Here is a 16782-nt window from a genome sequence, read left to right on the forward strand (position 1 = left end):
TTTGACCTCGCATCGAGTCTGGGGGTCGTCAGGATATGGCAATATAAAAAAGGGAATGTTTATGACAGGGCCCAGTAATGTATGTTTGTGTCGAGGGACCCATCACGTTCTAAAGACAGCCCTCGTCTTTCACCCATGAACATCGCTATATCGCATATAACAGGGCAATTAAGTTACTTGTTATGACTACAGAAAAGGACATATTAGCCAAGCAGTGTTATCATTAAGGAAACATTCAATCAAGTTCCGGCCATTATAAAAATACTTAAATGGACAATTACAATCACAATTTTCCCCAAAAATAAGGTTCAGCTAATACTGTATCAATTTGTTCACCATTAAAGCACAGAAGTGATCATATCTGTTGAATTTTGTTTAAATAAAACATATTTAGTTGTAAAGAATAATTTCCTTATATTTAAGTGATATCCCAATCGTTAGGTAAAATTTAATATCTATATCAGCGATGAGGCCGCTACACCTCCTAATGCCAGGGCCAATTTTTTCAACCAATCCGCCACTGCTCCCATGATCATTTGAAAATGACCCTGCACAACAAACCCACTGCCATTTTCATCTTTACTGTCTCTTCTCTATTTTTCTTTTTCTGAAAAATAAGACATCCCGCACAACCACAGTTCAGGCAATTGTTTCTGGTCACAACTCAAAGTTTTTAGACAACTAATTTCAACATTCTCTGTAGATGTTGGATGCAAGTTAAAAAAAAAAAGGTAACCTAGTAAAAAAGTAAAAGTTTTTAACAGATGCTTTCACATCCAAAAGCTCACTATTTTGCATGGGAAAAAGGGGTTCCTTGAAACCCCAAAACACGTGTATCAAGGAATAATGCAACAGTTGTGTCATTTTACGTTTTTTTTTTTTTTACTTTTCAACACAAAGTTATTAATTCAATTTTTACAGTTTCCCCACATTAGAAGTTACCGTCATATTGTGTGTGTGGGGGGGGGGGGGGGGTCACATTACTCAATTAGTTTCAAAATCTTAATTGATTTGTAACAAGCCATAAATAAATCAAATGAAATAAATACAAGGAAATATTAAAAGACTAAAAAGTTGCAGTCAATTAACATTCAGACGGATTCAAATTACAGACAAAATTATTTTAACTAAGTTCATCTTAATTAAGGTAGCAAAATATTTTTGGCCTTTTAGAATCAAATGCAGCGGCAGTCAGGGTTATATAAGTGTAGTTAGTAGGTTCAAAGTACAATTAAATTTAAATTATATTTTTAAACAAAGGATTGGCAAATTCATTAGAAATCTAAACTGCTTGACAATTGCTAAGGAACAAGCGATTTATGAAATTTTGTACCTCAACCATCTGGCCAATGGAAATAAATTCAAGTTCAGATGGCATGGTAGACCAAGACTCGTTACTTGTATAAAAGACAGTGCATACATGCTCAAGATTAGTATGAAAATTCATGCTATTTGGTTTTTAACAAAATAGTGTTGGATGTTAAAAAAGGTTTTTCTCTGAAATTCTGTTTGTTTCTTGAAATTCTTAAGAGTAAAATGTCAGCAAGACATCATTTGAGTATCTACGATCGTGGACGGGCGGTTGGACGACTGGAAGCAGGTCAAAGTGTCACCACTGTGGCTGCTGCAATGGGTGTATCAAAAAGTGCCATCTCTCGATTAAAGAAGGCTACTGAAGGTGGAAACTTTTTGCAAAAGCATGCCGAGGGTAATGGTAGAACCACCACACCTTCAGAGGATCGCTATGTAGCCCTCATGGGAAAAAGGAACAGAAATTTCACTCCTGGACATATAGCTGCAAATCTAACAACCAATACTGGTATGCATGTTTCTCCAAGAACCATATCACGGCAAGTAAATAATGTCGGTATGTATGCACGGAAGCCCGTACGTTGCATCCAAGTTCAACCACGCCATCGTCAAGAGAGATTACGCTGGTGTAAGGAACATGTTGGTGGGATCGTCAAAATTGGTCTAGAGTGATGTTTTCTGACGAATCTCGTTTCAGTGTGACAAGTGATTCTGGTCACCAACTACTGTTGAGAGAGCGTGGAACACGTTATGCACAAAAATTTGTTTGCGAACGTGATCGGTACGGCCTAGGCGTCATGGTGTGAGAAGGCATCATGCACAATGGCAGAACACCGCTTCACAATTTTGAATAAGAAAGCTATCCGTCGCAAATGTATTGCAGAGATGTTATGCTGGATAATGTTCATTGTTTTAGGGAGGCTGTAGGTCCAGACTTTCTGTTTACGGACGACGATACACGGCCACACTGGAGCATTGAAGTGTCAGACACACTGCAAAGTGAAAACATTCTCCGTGTGCAGTGGCCTGCTTACTTTCCCGAATTGAATCCAATTGAACTTGCCTGGGATGCCCTAGGCAGACGTGTTGCGTGAAGAACCGTCCCTCCCAGAACAATACAAGAACTCAAATCCGCATTGATAGATAAGTGGGAAAACATTCCCCAAGCACTCCTCAATAATTAGTGGGCAGTATGGAAAACAGATGTAAATTGTGCATTAGTGTCCCTGGTAATCATACATCATATTAAGGTACTCGTGTTTCCATCATTCTGACCTAGATCATTTTTTTGTGGTTGTGTGAAAATCATTTAAGTAGGATTATTTTTTATTTTTAAGTTTTTACTTCATTGATGCAGTAATATTTGTATTATTTTTTACTTATAATAAAGGTACATCCTCCCTACTAACTAAATATTTTGTTCTGTTTCTTTAATCATTATCGATTCTTAATTATTCCAAAAAACGTAATTGTTCCTTAGCAATTGTCAAGCAGTGTAGGAACAATACAAAAAACCTCTTAAGAGTTGACATGTTTCTATAATAACAAATAAGAAATATGTTTCTGTATGAAAAATAACATGACCAAAAACACCAATAAATGAAATTCAAATTTATCGAACTTGTGTTCGTAAATACCTTAAATAACAAGCAGCCTAAATTGACTTCTGTGTCAGGATCACCAGGAGGACTCTGATCAACTAAGCTCTAAATAAGATACAAGAAAAAAAATGTACTTACAACTGAATTATAAAGAAAATACAATATAACCATGATTTAAAAACTGTCAAGGGGTTGAAAAAAGTTATCGTTAAATCAAGCATATCGTTAAATTGAGGAGCATAGATATTCAGTGCAGTCAAATCCGGACCAGTGAAATGTATCAATTAATTGAGGAAATCGTTAAATCAGGAATCATTAAATCAAAGTTATACTGTATTTACACACAAAGAAGAGGAAAGTTTTTATAATTACGTTTGGAATGAATAACAGTTGACAAATAAACTTAGACTAATATGCAAGGTTTAAACTGAGTTCTAAAGCCCTTCAGCAAAAAAAGTGAAAATTGGGAAAAAAGCTTTTGCAAAATGCTAAAATGTCGATGATTAATGAATATGTTTACATGACTTTCCAACTGCCTTTATGTGTTTCATCTCCAGTTGAATGTAAAATTTTAGATTCAACTAAAACATCTTTAAAGAAAGAATAGACAGCAACTAATATTTTTTCCCAGTTTTGAAATAAAAAATTTAGAATTGTATTTAGCATTGATATAACACAAGTTTGACTTCCAAAACCTCAAAAATACATTCATTTTCAGGACATAATATCCATTAAGACCAAGTATTTCTTAAGTTTAATAGTAGTTTAAACATGTTAGCTAAAATTTATGATCAGATTAAGTTCACTACTTTCTTACATGCTTCCTCTCTAAGATTGTGCATTAGGGTGTGTCATAATTTTTTTTTTTTTTTTTTTTTGAATATTGACTTGCGCAATTAGGATGCATTGTATTTTCCCTCTAGAAATTCATTTCTAATATTATTTTTGAAAAATATTAAGATTTAGCTACCGGGAAACGAGCTACAAAGTTTGAAAAAAAGGTAAAAAATGGTCAATTTCCAAAATGTTTTATGAAAATAAAATGTTTGAAATTCTTGTTCTGATAGCATTCAAATGCTTCCTTTTAACACTCTTTACACATGTCTTTGTGATCAACTACATTCTTTTGAAGTTTTTAGTTCGCGAATAAGCAGTACATTTTCGTGAAATTAATCAAAATTTGATTTTTCAACTTTTCTTGTACATAGCAGTATTTCAGCAAAGTCCTGCAATGATTATTTTCTAATAAATGTGCACTGTGCACGCAGAGTATGTCCTGCACTAATGAAAAAATTTATTTTTAGTATTGGATTAGCACATTTGAGATCTAATGTACTACTTACACATGAGATATTTCTTTCTGATAATATTTCTGACAGTTAAAAATGCTCGATGATGCTCATGTTTAGTATATGCTTGTGGCTTTTTACTTAATGGCTACAGACATTTATCATCAACTCATCTATTTAATAAGTAAAAAAAAAAAGGTATATGTGAAACAAAACATACTTAATCTACTGCAAGAAGTGAAATACCAAATTATTACGACAATTTGAATACCTTTAAAAGTTTACGTACCGTATGTCAACCTTTCACTCAGGTGCCTAAACACAATACTGCAATTAGCTACTGATACAGTTATTTTTCTTTCAAATTTGAAACACTTTTAGAAAGTCTTTATTTGTTCTCGAAAAAGGCATTGCTTCTTAAATACGCAACTTCATTCGTATGAATCCATCTCTCTTGGCCCAACCACATACTGATTCTGCAGCCTCGGTCAATAATTTGACCGCTCTCTCGTAACTTTGAGTGTGTATTGAATATGGAGTAAGTTCCAGTGGGAGAATATTCAATTCTTTAAGCTGTTCCAAAGATAAATTTGCTGTGAAAATTAGTTCAGTGACAATCTCTGCGTCCCAGTCGATCAGTTCAGTAAGATTGCAAGCATCAAGATTTACCGACTGCGGAACTCTAAAAGACCATAGTGATGTTCATCCTTGCTCATTTCTTACCCTAATTGACATTAATTTGTCAACAGCAAAAGCTCTTTCGTTTATGTTATGAGAGTAGGGAAGAGCAGCCTCACTTTTATATCACAATTGCAAAGACAGTGGGCATGGGCATTACAAGTTTGCTTGCATGGAGCATCATCCTCACTGCATAGTAGAATTTTACATGTGCACAAAGCTATATTGAAAAGTTTATCAAGTTTAAGCTCATACTGTTCTTTAAGTTTTCCGTGCTTTGTTTTGAGCTATCTTAGATAATACTGACCAGCTCGTCTTTGTCCTATAACTTTTGTGCTATAAACAATAGGTTCCTTTAACTCACAATTAGGACTCCACTACCGTTCAGCAATCTCAACAGCAACATGGGAAAAAAGATATTTCTCTTTGGAACATTGCGGGGATCTTGATCGCTCATGAGCATTTCATTTTGCTGTAACTTGAGGCATTTCTGTGAACAGTCACGTAAAGTTGGAAACTCGGTAGGAAATTTTTGGGGCCTCCTAGATACTCACTCAATTTAATGCTTAAAGCAGATCTGGTTTTTTTGGCAGCAGAAGATGCCATTGTCACTATAAATAATTATAAAAATAATATATGAAGTGTTCTAGGCGTCTTGAGTACCTGAAGTTTGAAATTCACAATGTTGCATTCTAAAGTGGTGCAGATGAGTGTTCAGCTGAGCAGGAAATTTTATCAGGGATAAAACTTAATGAAATATATTGAAATACTTTGTGCCGATACCTCACAAAAGTTCATAGGATATTTCGGATCATGATATAACACAGTGACAGTAGATTTCGGGAGAGTCAAAAGTTAAGTCCGACTGCTCCGATGTTTAAAATCGCTAGTCTTTCGCTCTCCGGATTTTTAGTGAAAATCAACCCCTCCCTTTGACAAAACAAAAAAGAAATCCCATACTGTCTTTTGTTGGAAAATGCAGCTGGGATTAAAAGCTTGGGAAGGATGAGAGAAATTATTACCAAGTTGAGTCCGCTGGTCAAAGATTATCTTGGGGGAGTAAAATGGTGTTGCTGCCACGATGCAGGTGGCTTTAAAACACCCCCGCAGATCGGCGAGCTGAGTAACGAAGATAGTAGTATCAATTGACCGGTCATCGATTTCAACAAGAAAGATTATGCATAGTGCACATTTATTAACAAATAAATATTTCAGGACTTTTTCTGCCGAAATTCTGCTATGTACAAGAAAAGCTGAAAAATCGAATTTTAGTTAATTTCACAAAAATGTACTGCTTATTCGCAAACTAAAAACTTCAAAAGAATGTATTGATCATAAAGACATTTGTAAGTGTTGAAAGGAAGCATTTGAATGGTATCAGAACAAGAATTTCAAACATTTTATTTTCGTAAAATTTTTTGGAAATTGACCATTTTTTACCTTTTTTTCAAACTTTGTAGCTCGTCTCCTGGTAGCTAAAGCTTAATATTTTTTCAAAAATAATATTAGAAAGGAATTTCTAGGGGGCAAATACAGTGCATCCTAATTGCGCAAGTCAATATTAATTTTTTTTTTTTAATGACACACACCCTATTGTGCATTGTGTTTCTGTTTATTTTTCTTTCTCTTATTTGAGCAAAAAGCAAAAATGCCTTGCTTCATTTTTGTAAGTTAAATAATATTTTAGCATTTTACGGGAATCGCGACCGTAGCAGAAACCTTGTTAGTATGATCTAAAAATACACCATTATGTGCTAAAATTCACCTCTACAGAAAAAAAAACCCTTGTAGAATAAAATACTGTACTCAAAGAGAAAGTTATTTAAATGTTAAAAACTACGCAGAAAATCTCCCATAAGAGTTCCTGCCACCTGATTCCATTTGTCATGGAAACACGTAGATTTTGAAGATTTTTCTGTTTTTCAAAATTGCAATCACACTGAACTATTTAAAAGTAGAAATGTTACAGAAAAATTGTCAAATTAGCAAAGCTTTGTTGTTTGAGAGAAAGTATTTTTAAATACATAGAACAGTTAATTAATATAAACTAAAATTTTCAACAAAAATTTCAAATTCTTACTTAAAAAATGGCTTCGAGAAAACTTATAAGAATTTATATTAGAATTATTTCAAGATTTATATTTTCTACAAATTGTTGTTAAATATTTACTAACATCACCATGCAATAAACATTTAATGTTTCAGCGTCAATGAAAATGAGATTAAAATGAACCGTAATGCCAAGATCTTCATAACAAGATTCTTTTTGGTACTCACAGACATTAAATTATAATTTGGTTAAATTCTTTCTTAATTCAAGAACGTGTACATCATTTTTAAATTACATACTTTGGCGGCTGCTAAGTCTTCTTCCCCATACTTGATTGCTGCTTGTAATTTCACAATCTACAGAAGAAAAAAAAAGTTTGTATCAATTTTCAAAGTATCTTTTGCCAATAAGAACTATCGAAATAAAATTATTCTGATGATGGTGGAATCGATATAAATAAAACAGAGAATATATGTGTATATATTTGGGTATTGTATGTTCCCTATACAAATGCACAGTTTATGTCCGATCCCGACCAAATTTGGCAGCTAGATACTTGGGCACATGAGAAGGAACGTACAGGGGTTTTTGGATGCTAAAAAAGAACCCAGCTGCTCAAATTTTAATTTTAGGACTCAAAAAAATGGCATTAAATGGTTCTTTCTACCAGAAATGATTATCTAATCGGCTCAATTTTAGCCGGATTTGAAAGCTGGAAAAAATTTTAGAAGATATTTTTCCCTTCTAAAATGAAACCACCAAGTCCCTAAAATCACAAACAGAAAAGTTATAGACATTTTTAAGTAAGGAAAAAATCAATTTTAAGCCAAAAACTTATTGCCTGCTGCTAGCATAGTTTTTTAATTAGTAGCTAGCATAGTTTTTTAATAAAATCGTTGGGAAGAAAAATCTGCTTTTTTCTCGAATGAAAAAATAAAATTCTTGCTTTTGGTAACATGGGCAGATTTAAGAGGGGGTGGGCGATTCCCCCCCCCCAGTCTTGGGAGGATTTTATACATAGTAACAACACACCTCCCAAAATCTTTTTTAAACAAATCATGATTTTCTTTCTTTTTTTTTGAATAGTTCAGAAGTGAAAATGAAGAGAATAGCAAATGTTCTTTTCTGATGGGGGGGGGGGGGGGGGGGGCAAGGTACACTGTATTACGAGTAGTACCTGTCACCCGGGTTGCCAAAAATGTGTTAAAAACGACTATTTTGAACTGAAAATGATTAGGGCAAGAATGTTAGTGAAAATATCGGCTGATCGAGCGATACATTCAGTTGCAATGATTAAAATAACTGATGTTTATTTCAACAATTACAAGCTAAAACAAAGATTTTAAAACACTAAATTTACCTATAAACTAAACAAGCTATAGTGTGTTTTTTGTGGAAAGCCTTCAACTCCCGAAAATTTCATTTGTTCCAAAAAAAGAAAAAGAAAGGAAGAAAAAAAGAACAGTACTAAAAATAAATTTCATTTTAAAGTGCTTGAAAACCTTGAAAATTAAGACAAGTGAGGATACAAATCATAACTTTTTAAGTTTATAACAAATGGGAGGGGCCAGGGGGAGAACTGCCGAAATGTGTCAAATTCAGCTCCTTGCCATATCCAGCAGCAAAAATGTAAAAATCATAGTTATCACATTTATGTAACATATTACTTGAGATGGTTTTTTTGTTACTCATATCTAGCTATTTATTTAATCCTGAAAGCTGTTTTTGGATATTCTTTTTCATTGCTTGTTTTTATCTTACTTCTAACACATATTGTTAATTTGTTTAGCCCAGAAAAAAAGTTACACTACTTCTATTTCTTTTCGTTTTCTGATAATAAAAAAGAAGTTATTGTCATAGGAAATCTATAGAAATCTTCTGAAGTGCTTTGATTATATTTTTTATCTGAATTTTTCCTGTTGGCGCAAAAAAAACATTGCTAAGAACGATGTAAGACATATGTCGTCATACATTGTTTTCCTGGCGACGCTTCCTTGGCGCCAGCAGGAAAAAGCCGCCAAGGGTGGGGTATATGACATTAGTTCCATTTGCTATAGTTGCTGATTACTTAATGGTTTCACACTAGGGATGCAATGGATAGTGATTTTGCCGGATACCGGATATCCGGCATTTCGATTGCATTGCATGTTCGCATATTTTTCTACAACGCCGTTTCAAAACAATAAATCAAACTTGTTCCACATATCATTTCTTTAAAATATGTTAAGTACATTCAAATGTATTTTTTAAGAGCCTCTATACTTTAATTTAGGAATTGTGCTATATATAAAATGAAACATTAAAATATTGTTTTATTTTGACAGATTTTTTCGAAAGAGACAAACTTTCGGCAAAAATTAATTCTGTATGTAATGTACACATGGTTTAAACTTTTAATTATTCATAGTTGAAATCTTAAAGGTCGTATAATGAGTCGTATTTGTTATTAGATTTGCATGACGTGTAGAAATATTTTTAAACTTCATCATAAAGTAATATATTTCTTTGCTTCCAATTTAGAAATAACAAAAAATAAAACTTTGCTTTGAAATCATTTTTATTACAGATAATACACGTGTAAAATTTTTCTAACATACAAGTTAAAAAAGAAAATATTAAAACAGGGCCAGTTTGAATCAAAAAATAAATAAATAAACTTAAACAATCAACTTAAAATTTGACTTTAATTCCAGAAATAAAGGTACATTTTTTTTCTCTAAAGACGCGAATTAGCATCTTAAATACAGGAGTGCCCCCCCAAGAATAAGGGCCCACCCCCTAAAAATCATAAATACCCCCCAAATAAAACCCCACCCCCCCAAAAAAAAGAGAAAATACCCCTAAACCCCCCCCCCTAGGTGGGCAACCCAGTTAACAAATTAATAAACTTATGCTAAAATAATCAACTCAAAATTTTACTTTAATTTCAGAAAACAAAGATTCACTCTCTAAAGATGCAAATTAGCATCTTAAATACAGGGGTGCCCCCCTAAGAGCAAGGGCCCACCCCCTAAAAACCATAAATACCCCCCAAATAGAAAGCCCCCAAAAGAGAGAAAAATACCCCTAAAACATCCCCCCCCCTAGGTGGGCACCCCAGATTTCAACTCATTTTTACGGAATTGGAATAATTTAAAAAAAGGGGGAGAAAACTTTTACGGATAACTAAAAATGGAAAAAATACAAACGCAACACAAAATTTTGGATATAAATGAATGCAATGAAAGGATTTTAGCATGTGTAGAAATATACAAGCAAATATAATTTCTAAAATAGTTCGTTTGCACAACTGCGCGCGCTGGGTGCAAGCATCGGCTACGTCATTGGTCACAACATATTGGTTTCTTGATGGTTCTTCATCCTTTTAGTATCACTGAAAACGGAAGTTTCCACACCGTACTACTCTAAACATTGCTTTGTTTCAGTGCAACTATTCCGCATTTTTCATTAGTTTCTTTCATTCTTCGTTTTAATGTTCATGAGATATAATGGCACCAAAGCGTGCATTATTAAATTATTAATACACTGTAACTATATTATTGTTTTATTTACATGTCTCTCTCCCATTGACCATTAATTTTGTGCATCGTAACAGAGTTTTATGTTGAATAATACAGCATTTTTTATGCAAGAAACGGTAATATATAGTTAAGAAATGGTTCAAAATAGTGTGAGAGGTGTTTATAAATGCCCAAAATTTTTTAGTGTGTTTCTAAAAATTCGAATTCATACATTTTTCTACTACGCTAAATTTCAACTTACGCAAGAGGAGTAGTGGAATGCATTCCTCCCGGAAGTCGGAACTTGACTGTATTTTAATTTTCAACACGGCCGCTCCTCCAACTTCAAGTGCTTTGATATGAACCATTTCAAGGTTGACTTTTCACTTCAGCGTGTTAAAGCAGAGAGAGTGAGAGAGGGAGGGAGAAATTATTGGCAACATACTGTCAGCAGATTCGCAAAGGAGAGGGGACGACGACGCGGGGGATGCTAGAAGCTAGGTTTGAAGAGGAATGGTCATTTTTGAAGCAGCAATTAAAAGAGAAAGCATCATCGAAAAGTTTATGAAACAGTGAAAGCTTTAACTGGAATTTTTGCAAAAGTAAATTCAAAATTAAACCCTCATTTTGTACCGGATAACCCCACATCAACCCCAGATATCTCTCACATTTTTACCGGATATCCTGCAAAAAACTGTCGGATATCCGGATCCGGAGTGGCTTGCCGGATCGGATACCTCATAGTTCCGGATAGTTGAAAAATCAGCCAGATAGGCCGGATACCGGATAGTTACCGGAAATCCGGTGCATCCCTATTTCACACTGAAATCTTTTGGATGTATTCTTCAAAACACATTAAGTCATACACATTTTTTGAAATATTCAAAGCACAGTGTCTCAAAATTTTTTGCTTTTTTAAAATTTAATGTTTTGCAGAAAGAAAAAAAAAAATCTTGAAAAGTATTCCAGTTACATATTGAATTACAGTGCATTTGATTTTCTGGAAAACAAACTATTATACAACTCTTAAACTCCCATATATAATTTGAGTTATAATATTTTAAAGTATTACCGGTAAGTGATAAAAGATATTTTTAACAAATGGCAAAAATTAATGACTCAGATTTTATGACTGGTATAGATCTTTTAGAAAAATATAAACAAATTAATATTTTTTAGCACTATTTTTAATTTTTGTTAAGTCATAAATATTTCATGAAAATACGAGCGAGTTGGAATGAGTGCCTAGTTGATTTGACATAAAATAGCCTGAAAGCAACAATTATTTTTGGTCATTAGGGACCATTCATTGATTACATAAGGATGATTTTGGCTATTTTTGACCCCTCCTTCCCCCTTGTAAGGGTACCTAAGATTTTTATCCCCCTTCCCCCTATCTTAAGTAAGATTCCATTTCTTTTTTCAAAATAATAAAATAATGATTTTTATATCACTAAAATTGTTATTAAATTCATTTTTTTATATATTTTTTAAAAACCTTTTTGGTGTAAAGAAGGTTTATCAAAAGGAATCTAGACTGACTGACAAATACTTTTTGAAAATAATGCGATACTAATTACAAATAAGACATGCCATACACAGTGAGATTCTTTTATTATATTTTACACTCTTCATTCCTTAAAAAACAAGTAAGAAACAGTTCATTAAACGTTTTTGCCTTCCAGAAGCAAATGAAATATGATCCCAGTGAAACCACTTGGCCGCGCGATATCTAATATAAAATATTGACTTGGAAAATATTATGTAATAATGGGTCTGGTCCCTCACCTCCCCCGAAGTAAGGGTATGTAGAGATTTTTCCAACCCACCTCCCCTTGGGACCCTTACGTAATTAATAAATGGCTCTTTACGTATGTAAAGCAATATTAGAGCCTTGTGTGATAAAACATTTATGACTTAACAAGAATTTAAAATAGTGTTGAAAAATATCATTAAAGCAATATTTGTTAATATATCCTGTGTCACGTGATTAAATTCTTATTAGAATGAATATACCTTTGTCTGATAGTCCTGATTCTCAATTTGGCATGTAACTTTCATGGCTTCCTGGTAGAAACAAGCTTGGTACAATGACTGAGCATAGTATAGCTTATAGTCATCAACTTCAGGGCAAACAACAGTTAAATGCTCGTAGCAATTTGCTGCATTGACAAAGTCTTGTGTAAAATAATAACAATAACCAAGAAGAGACAGAGCTGCTCTAGACTAAAGAAAAGAAGAAAATACTAAATAACACATAATTATGAAGATTTCAGACAAGCTAACTTAAAGTTAAAGTTTACAGCTAATGAAATTTCAGTAAGTATTCATCATAAACAACAACAGTGGCAATTCCTCTATATGGGCATGGGAGCAGTGGTGATGCCAGGAGAAAAGTTTTCGGGTCAACCCCCTCCCCCCACCCCAGCTCTTAGTTTTAACACATATTGCCAATTTTAATGCGGTAGTTTATATAAATACTCTAATGTCAAGAACAGTTAAAATGTCAATTGGGTTGTTTCCTATTTTTCAAAAATATTTTTTTCTGAAAGAGAATGATCAGAAACATGGGGTAAGTTAGCTTTTTTTTCTTAATTTTGACTTATTTTTTCTCTTAAAAAATAATCTTAAACAACATTTATCCATTATTTTCATTTTTTCTGCTGATGTGAGCAAATCGCTAGGGTTACCAGGATAAAGTTTCAAGACACTGCCACACACCGCTAAATGAATATTTTATTTAACTAACAATGCTCGTTCTGCTAATAAATTACTTGCAGGGAAAAAATCTTTAAAAGGCAATATCTTGCCCGAAAAGACAACCATGCGCTCTATTTCAAGATGGCTTTCATCACTTGTGATGTCACACAATGAAACATTTTGGTTTAAAAATCACATTGAAAAAAATTAATTAAAAATTTAATGTTGGAAAAAAAAATTATTTTCTGGGTCCATGTTATTCTCTTTTTTGCTTATTCTATCAATTTCAGCGAATAAAAGTAGTACTTTTTGACTGAAGGAAACATTTGCATTGTTTGTTTATTTTTTTCAGAAAAGCATTGAAAAAAATCTTTGAAATGATGCCTTATTCATGAAGTATTGAGGAAGTTATAACATTACCACAAAAAAAGGGATAAAAACACCCTAGAAGTAATATATGTGATTCAATTGACATATAAAGAAGTCATATGGTGCACACAGTAAATATTTAAAGTTTTTTAAAGGGAAAAATAAATAAATAAATAAATGATGCGAGAGCATGAAAGTGTCCTGACTTTAAAAAGTTAGTACTTCTATTTTTACTCAAGAACAAGCATAAGATCTTTATCTAACTATAAAAAAAAGAACTAAAATAATGCTTACAGTAGTGTTAGTTTGAAATTGTTGGTTAAGCACAGCAATAGCTTCTTTGAAGAGGCCCTCCTTTATCTAAAATGAAGTTTTAGAGAAGTTTTTAATTGAATTAATAATATAACGTGCAGATACAATTTCAATGTAATATATCTTTCAAGATTTCCGGGTGGCATAAATATTCAAAGCAAATATGCTTGAGGGAAAAAAAAGGAAAAACTTGTCTTTACCATTGTATAAATAACTTTAGTATACTCTCCATCATTGATGTGAGCCATAATCACGCTTTGTGCTAGAAACAAAATGTCATTTACACATCTGCACTAAAAAGAATAAAGGCAATCCGCCATTTGTAAACAATTCACCGGTTACGGTTGCAAAGAAATGCGGGAAATCACCGTTAACGGTTAACGAACCAGAGGTGCATTCGGAGACAAGGATCGGTCGCCGTGGTGACACCGGTAGCGTTCGGAAATTCTTGTAGTGGAACCGATGACGTCACCTAACCACGTTCGGAAACGCTGCTGTTTTTCTCTGACGTCGTTCCGGTTGCAACCTGTCGACGTCAGAGAAAAACCGCAGCGCTCTTACGGTCAAAGTGGCAGTGGCGTAGCGTAGGGGGGGGGGGGCAAAGGGGGCACTCTCCCCGGGCGGCACTTTGCTAGGGGCGGCAAATTCTGTAACACTACATTAACATCGAAAAGACTTTTTTCTTTTTTTTAAAATTAAGACTGCGCTTTTCTAGGGATGTATCACTAAATCAGCACACACACACACACACATCAAAATGTATTTTTTTTTTTAACTCTTCAGTTCTAACTTGTCTCAGGAAATTTTTCTCGTTGACGCACGAGCACGAAATACTGGATACTGACATGCATGCGGACCATTGTCACTGGAGCTGACATAGAAAGACGAGAAGAGCGAGGTCAATCTCGTTGGAGAAGATTATAAGTTAAAAAGATCGACAAGCAGGCAGGGGCGGACTGGGTTCTTCAAGGGGGCGCCACCCTTAACTACCAAAGGGCACGAAAGAACTGAGGTTCAAGGGCGCAAGCAAAGGTTTTAAAGGTGCAAAAATAAACGAAAGCGCACAGGTTTGAGGACGTGAAAAAACGAAGACGCACAGGTTCATGGGCGCCAAAAATAAAGTTAACGAAGTCGCACAGGTTTGAGGGAGCAAGAAAAAAAAAAAAAGGCATACAGAAGACGTTTGAGGGCGAATCGGTATCGGCCCGCAGGTCAGTCCGTCTCTGCAAGCAGTTTTAACTAGCGTAATTGCGCCTCCACGTGTTTCCCTTGACGGGACTAAAAACCCTTATGCGAACTTTCTTTTATGCTCTCAAACCTGAGTGTTTTTTTTTTTTTTTTTTTTTTGCGCCCTCGAATTTTTTTTTTTAATTCTATTTCATTTGTGCCATCAAACGTGTGCGCCTTCGTTTTCTTTTCTTTGTGCCCTCCCCTCGAACCTGTGCGCATGTTCTTTTTGCTTCCTCAAACCTGTGCGACATTTTTATATTTTTATTTGGCTCTTTGAACTTGTGCGCCTTTGTGCCTTTTTTCTGCGCCCTTTGAGAGTCAAGGTTGGCACCCTTTTAGGGGACCTAGTTCGGCAAAAGTAGAAAGATTCATTTTTGGGTTCAAAACGTAAAATTTCGAAGGAAAAAGAAACTATTCTTTGAAATATTTTCGAAAATGTCTATAAACCTTCCCAGCACTAACCTAGATAAACTGAAAATTTTAGCGAAATCGGTCCGGTAGTTTCTGAGTTTACACCGTACATGTACATTTGGAGTTTGTTTTATTTGTATAAAGAAGATATAAATGCTAAATTATAGGCACACTTAATTTCATTCGTAATCTTCAGTGTGATCGTAACTTCAATAAATATACATAATCCGGGAATAGAAGGTTTGTGACTCAAAGATCTGTGATGCGACTTATATGCAACATACGGTGCTTCAAGATTTATTATTTTTTTTAATTAATACTTATTTTATTTGAGTTATTTATTTATATTTATTTTTAGTATTATATTTTTTTTCTCAACCTGAACTTTTTTTCGGACATGGGGCTCATAGAAGTGCAGCCGATACTTGGATTTTACATCGAAATTAAATGATTGCACATCAAAAAGTACAATCGAAAACAAACTGCGGGAAAAAAAAGAAAAAATAGTTCGTTTTGATGATTTTTTAAATATTTTAGGGGGGGGGGGGGAGTTCCACTCTGAGGGTCCCTCCTTGCTACAAATGCTCATCTTTTTAAACATTTCTTTTCTCTAGTCCCCCAGAAGAACAATTAATATAATGCTCCCTCCAACTCCAAATAAAAATACTGACTTAGAAATAATTGGGAGGGGGAGGAGGTTGATCTTCAGAACTCCAAAACGGGGTGGCTAATAGGTGGAAATAGTGGTCATATTTGCAGGTCCGGATCTATAAAATTTGGACCCCCTGCAAATAAATCTGCAGGTCCTCTCCCCAGAGGCCAGCAGTGTATATTTGCAACGTTAATGTATATTTGCAACGTCTTAGTGCTAGTTTTTCTCTTTTTTTTTCAGTTTCTTGGGCCGTCGGGCCCCTTAAGGCCGTGCCCCCCCCCCCCCGATCTGCGGGTACGCAGATCTGGGCCTGCATATTTGGATTCAGTGAGTCATTTTATACAACGTTTTACATAAACGACTGATACAATCGATATTGATAGTGTTGGTTAAAGGATTTCCATTGATGAAAAGTAGAAAAATAAAATTTTAGGCTAAGAAGAAAAAAAATCTTTTCAAGTATTAAAAAAATATCGATCAGGTTATTTATAATCATATTTTTTCTTCTTTTCAATAAAAGGTTTAAGAAATACTACCAGTATACACAGTTTTCGATCATGTTTTAAATGTTTTTATCTAGGGAAAACTCATATCTTATCTCTCATAATGCAATAATTTTTGTCAAGTATTTAATAGAATTTTTCGATCAACAGTATTTCTTGTTGAAGTAAGATTATAT

General features: G+C 34.1%; 1 protein-coding gene across 1 annotated transcript in view; it reads right to left on the bottom strand.

Annotated features, from left to right (window-relative positions):
* LOC129227370 (tetratricopeptide repeat protein 30A-like) overlaps positions 1-14121 on the bottom strand; it is a 50046-nt gene extending 35925 nt beyond the window's left edge. The window contains 5 exon segments of the mRNA XM_054861920.1: positions 2949-3017; positions 7229-7285; positions 12446-12655; positions 13793-13858; positions 14011-14121. Coding sequence (XP_054717895.1) covers positions 2949-3017; positions 7229-7285; positions 12446-12655; positions 13793-13858; positions 14011-14058 — 450 coding nt within the window. The 5' untranslated portion in view covers positions 14059-14121.
* Between the last annotated feature and the right edge of the window lie 2661 nt (positions 14122-16782).

This window comes from Uloborus diversus, chromosome 8 (genome assembly GCF_026930045.1).
Source record: "Uloborus diversus isolate 005 chromosome 8, Udiv.v.3.1, whole genome shotgun sequence".
NCBI lineage: Eukaryota > Metazoa > Arthropoda > Arachnida > Araneae > Uloboridae > Uloborus > Uloborus diversus.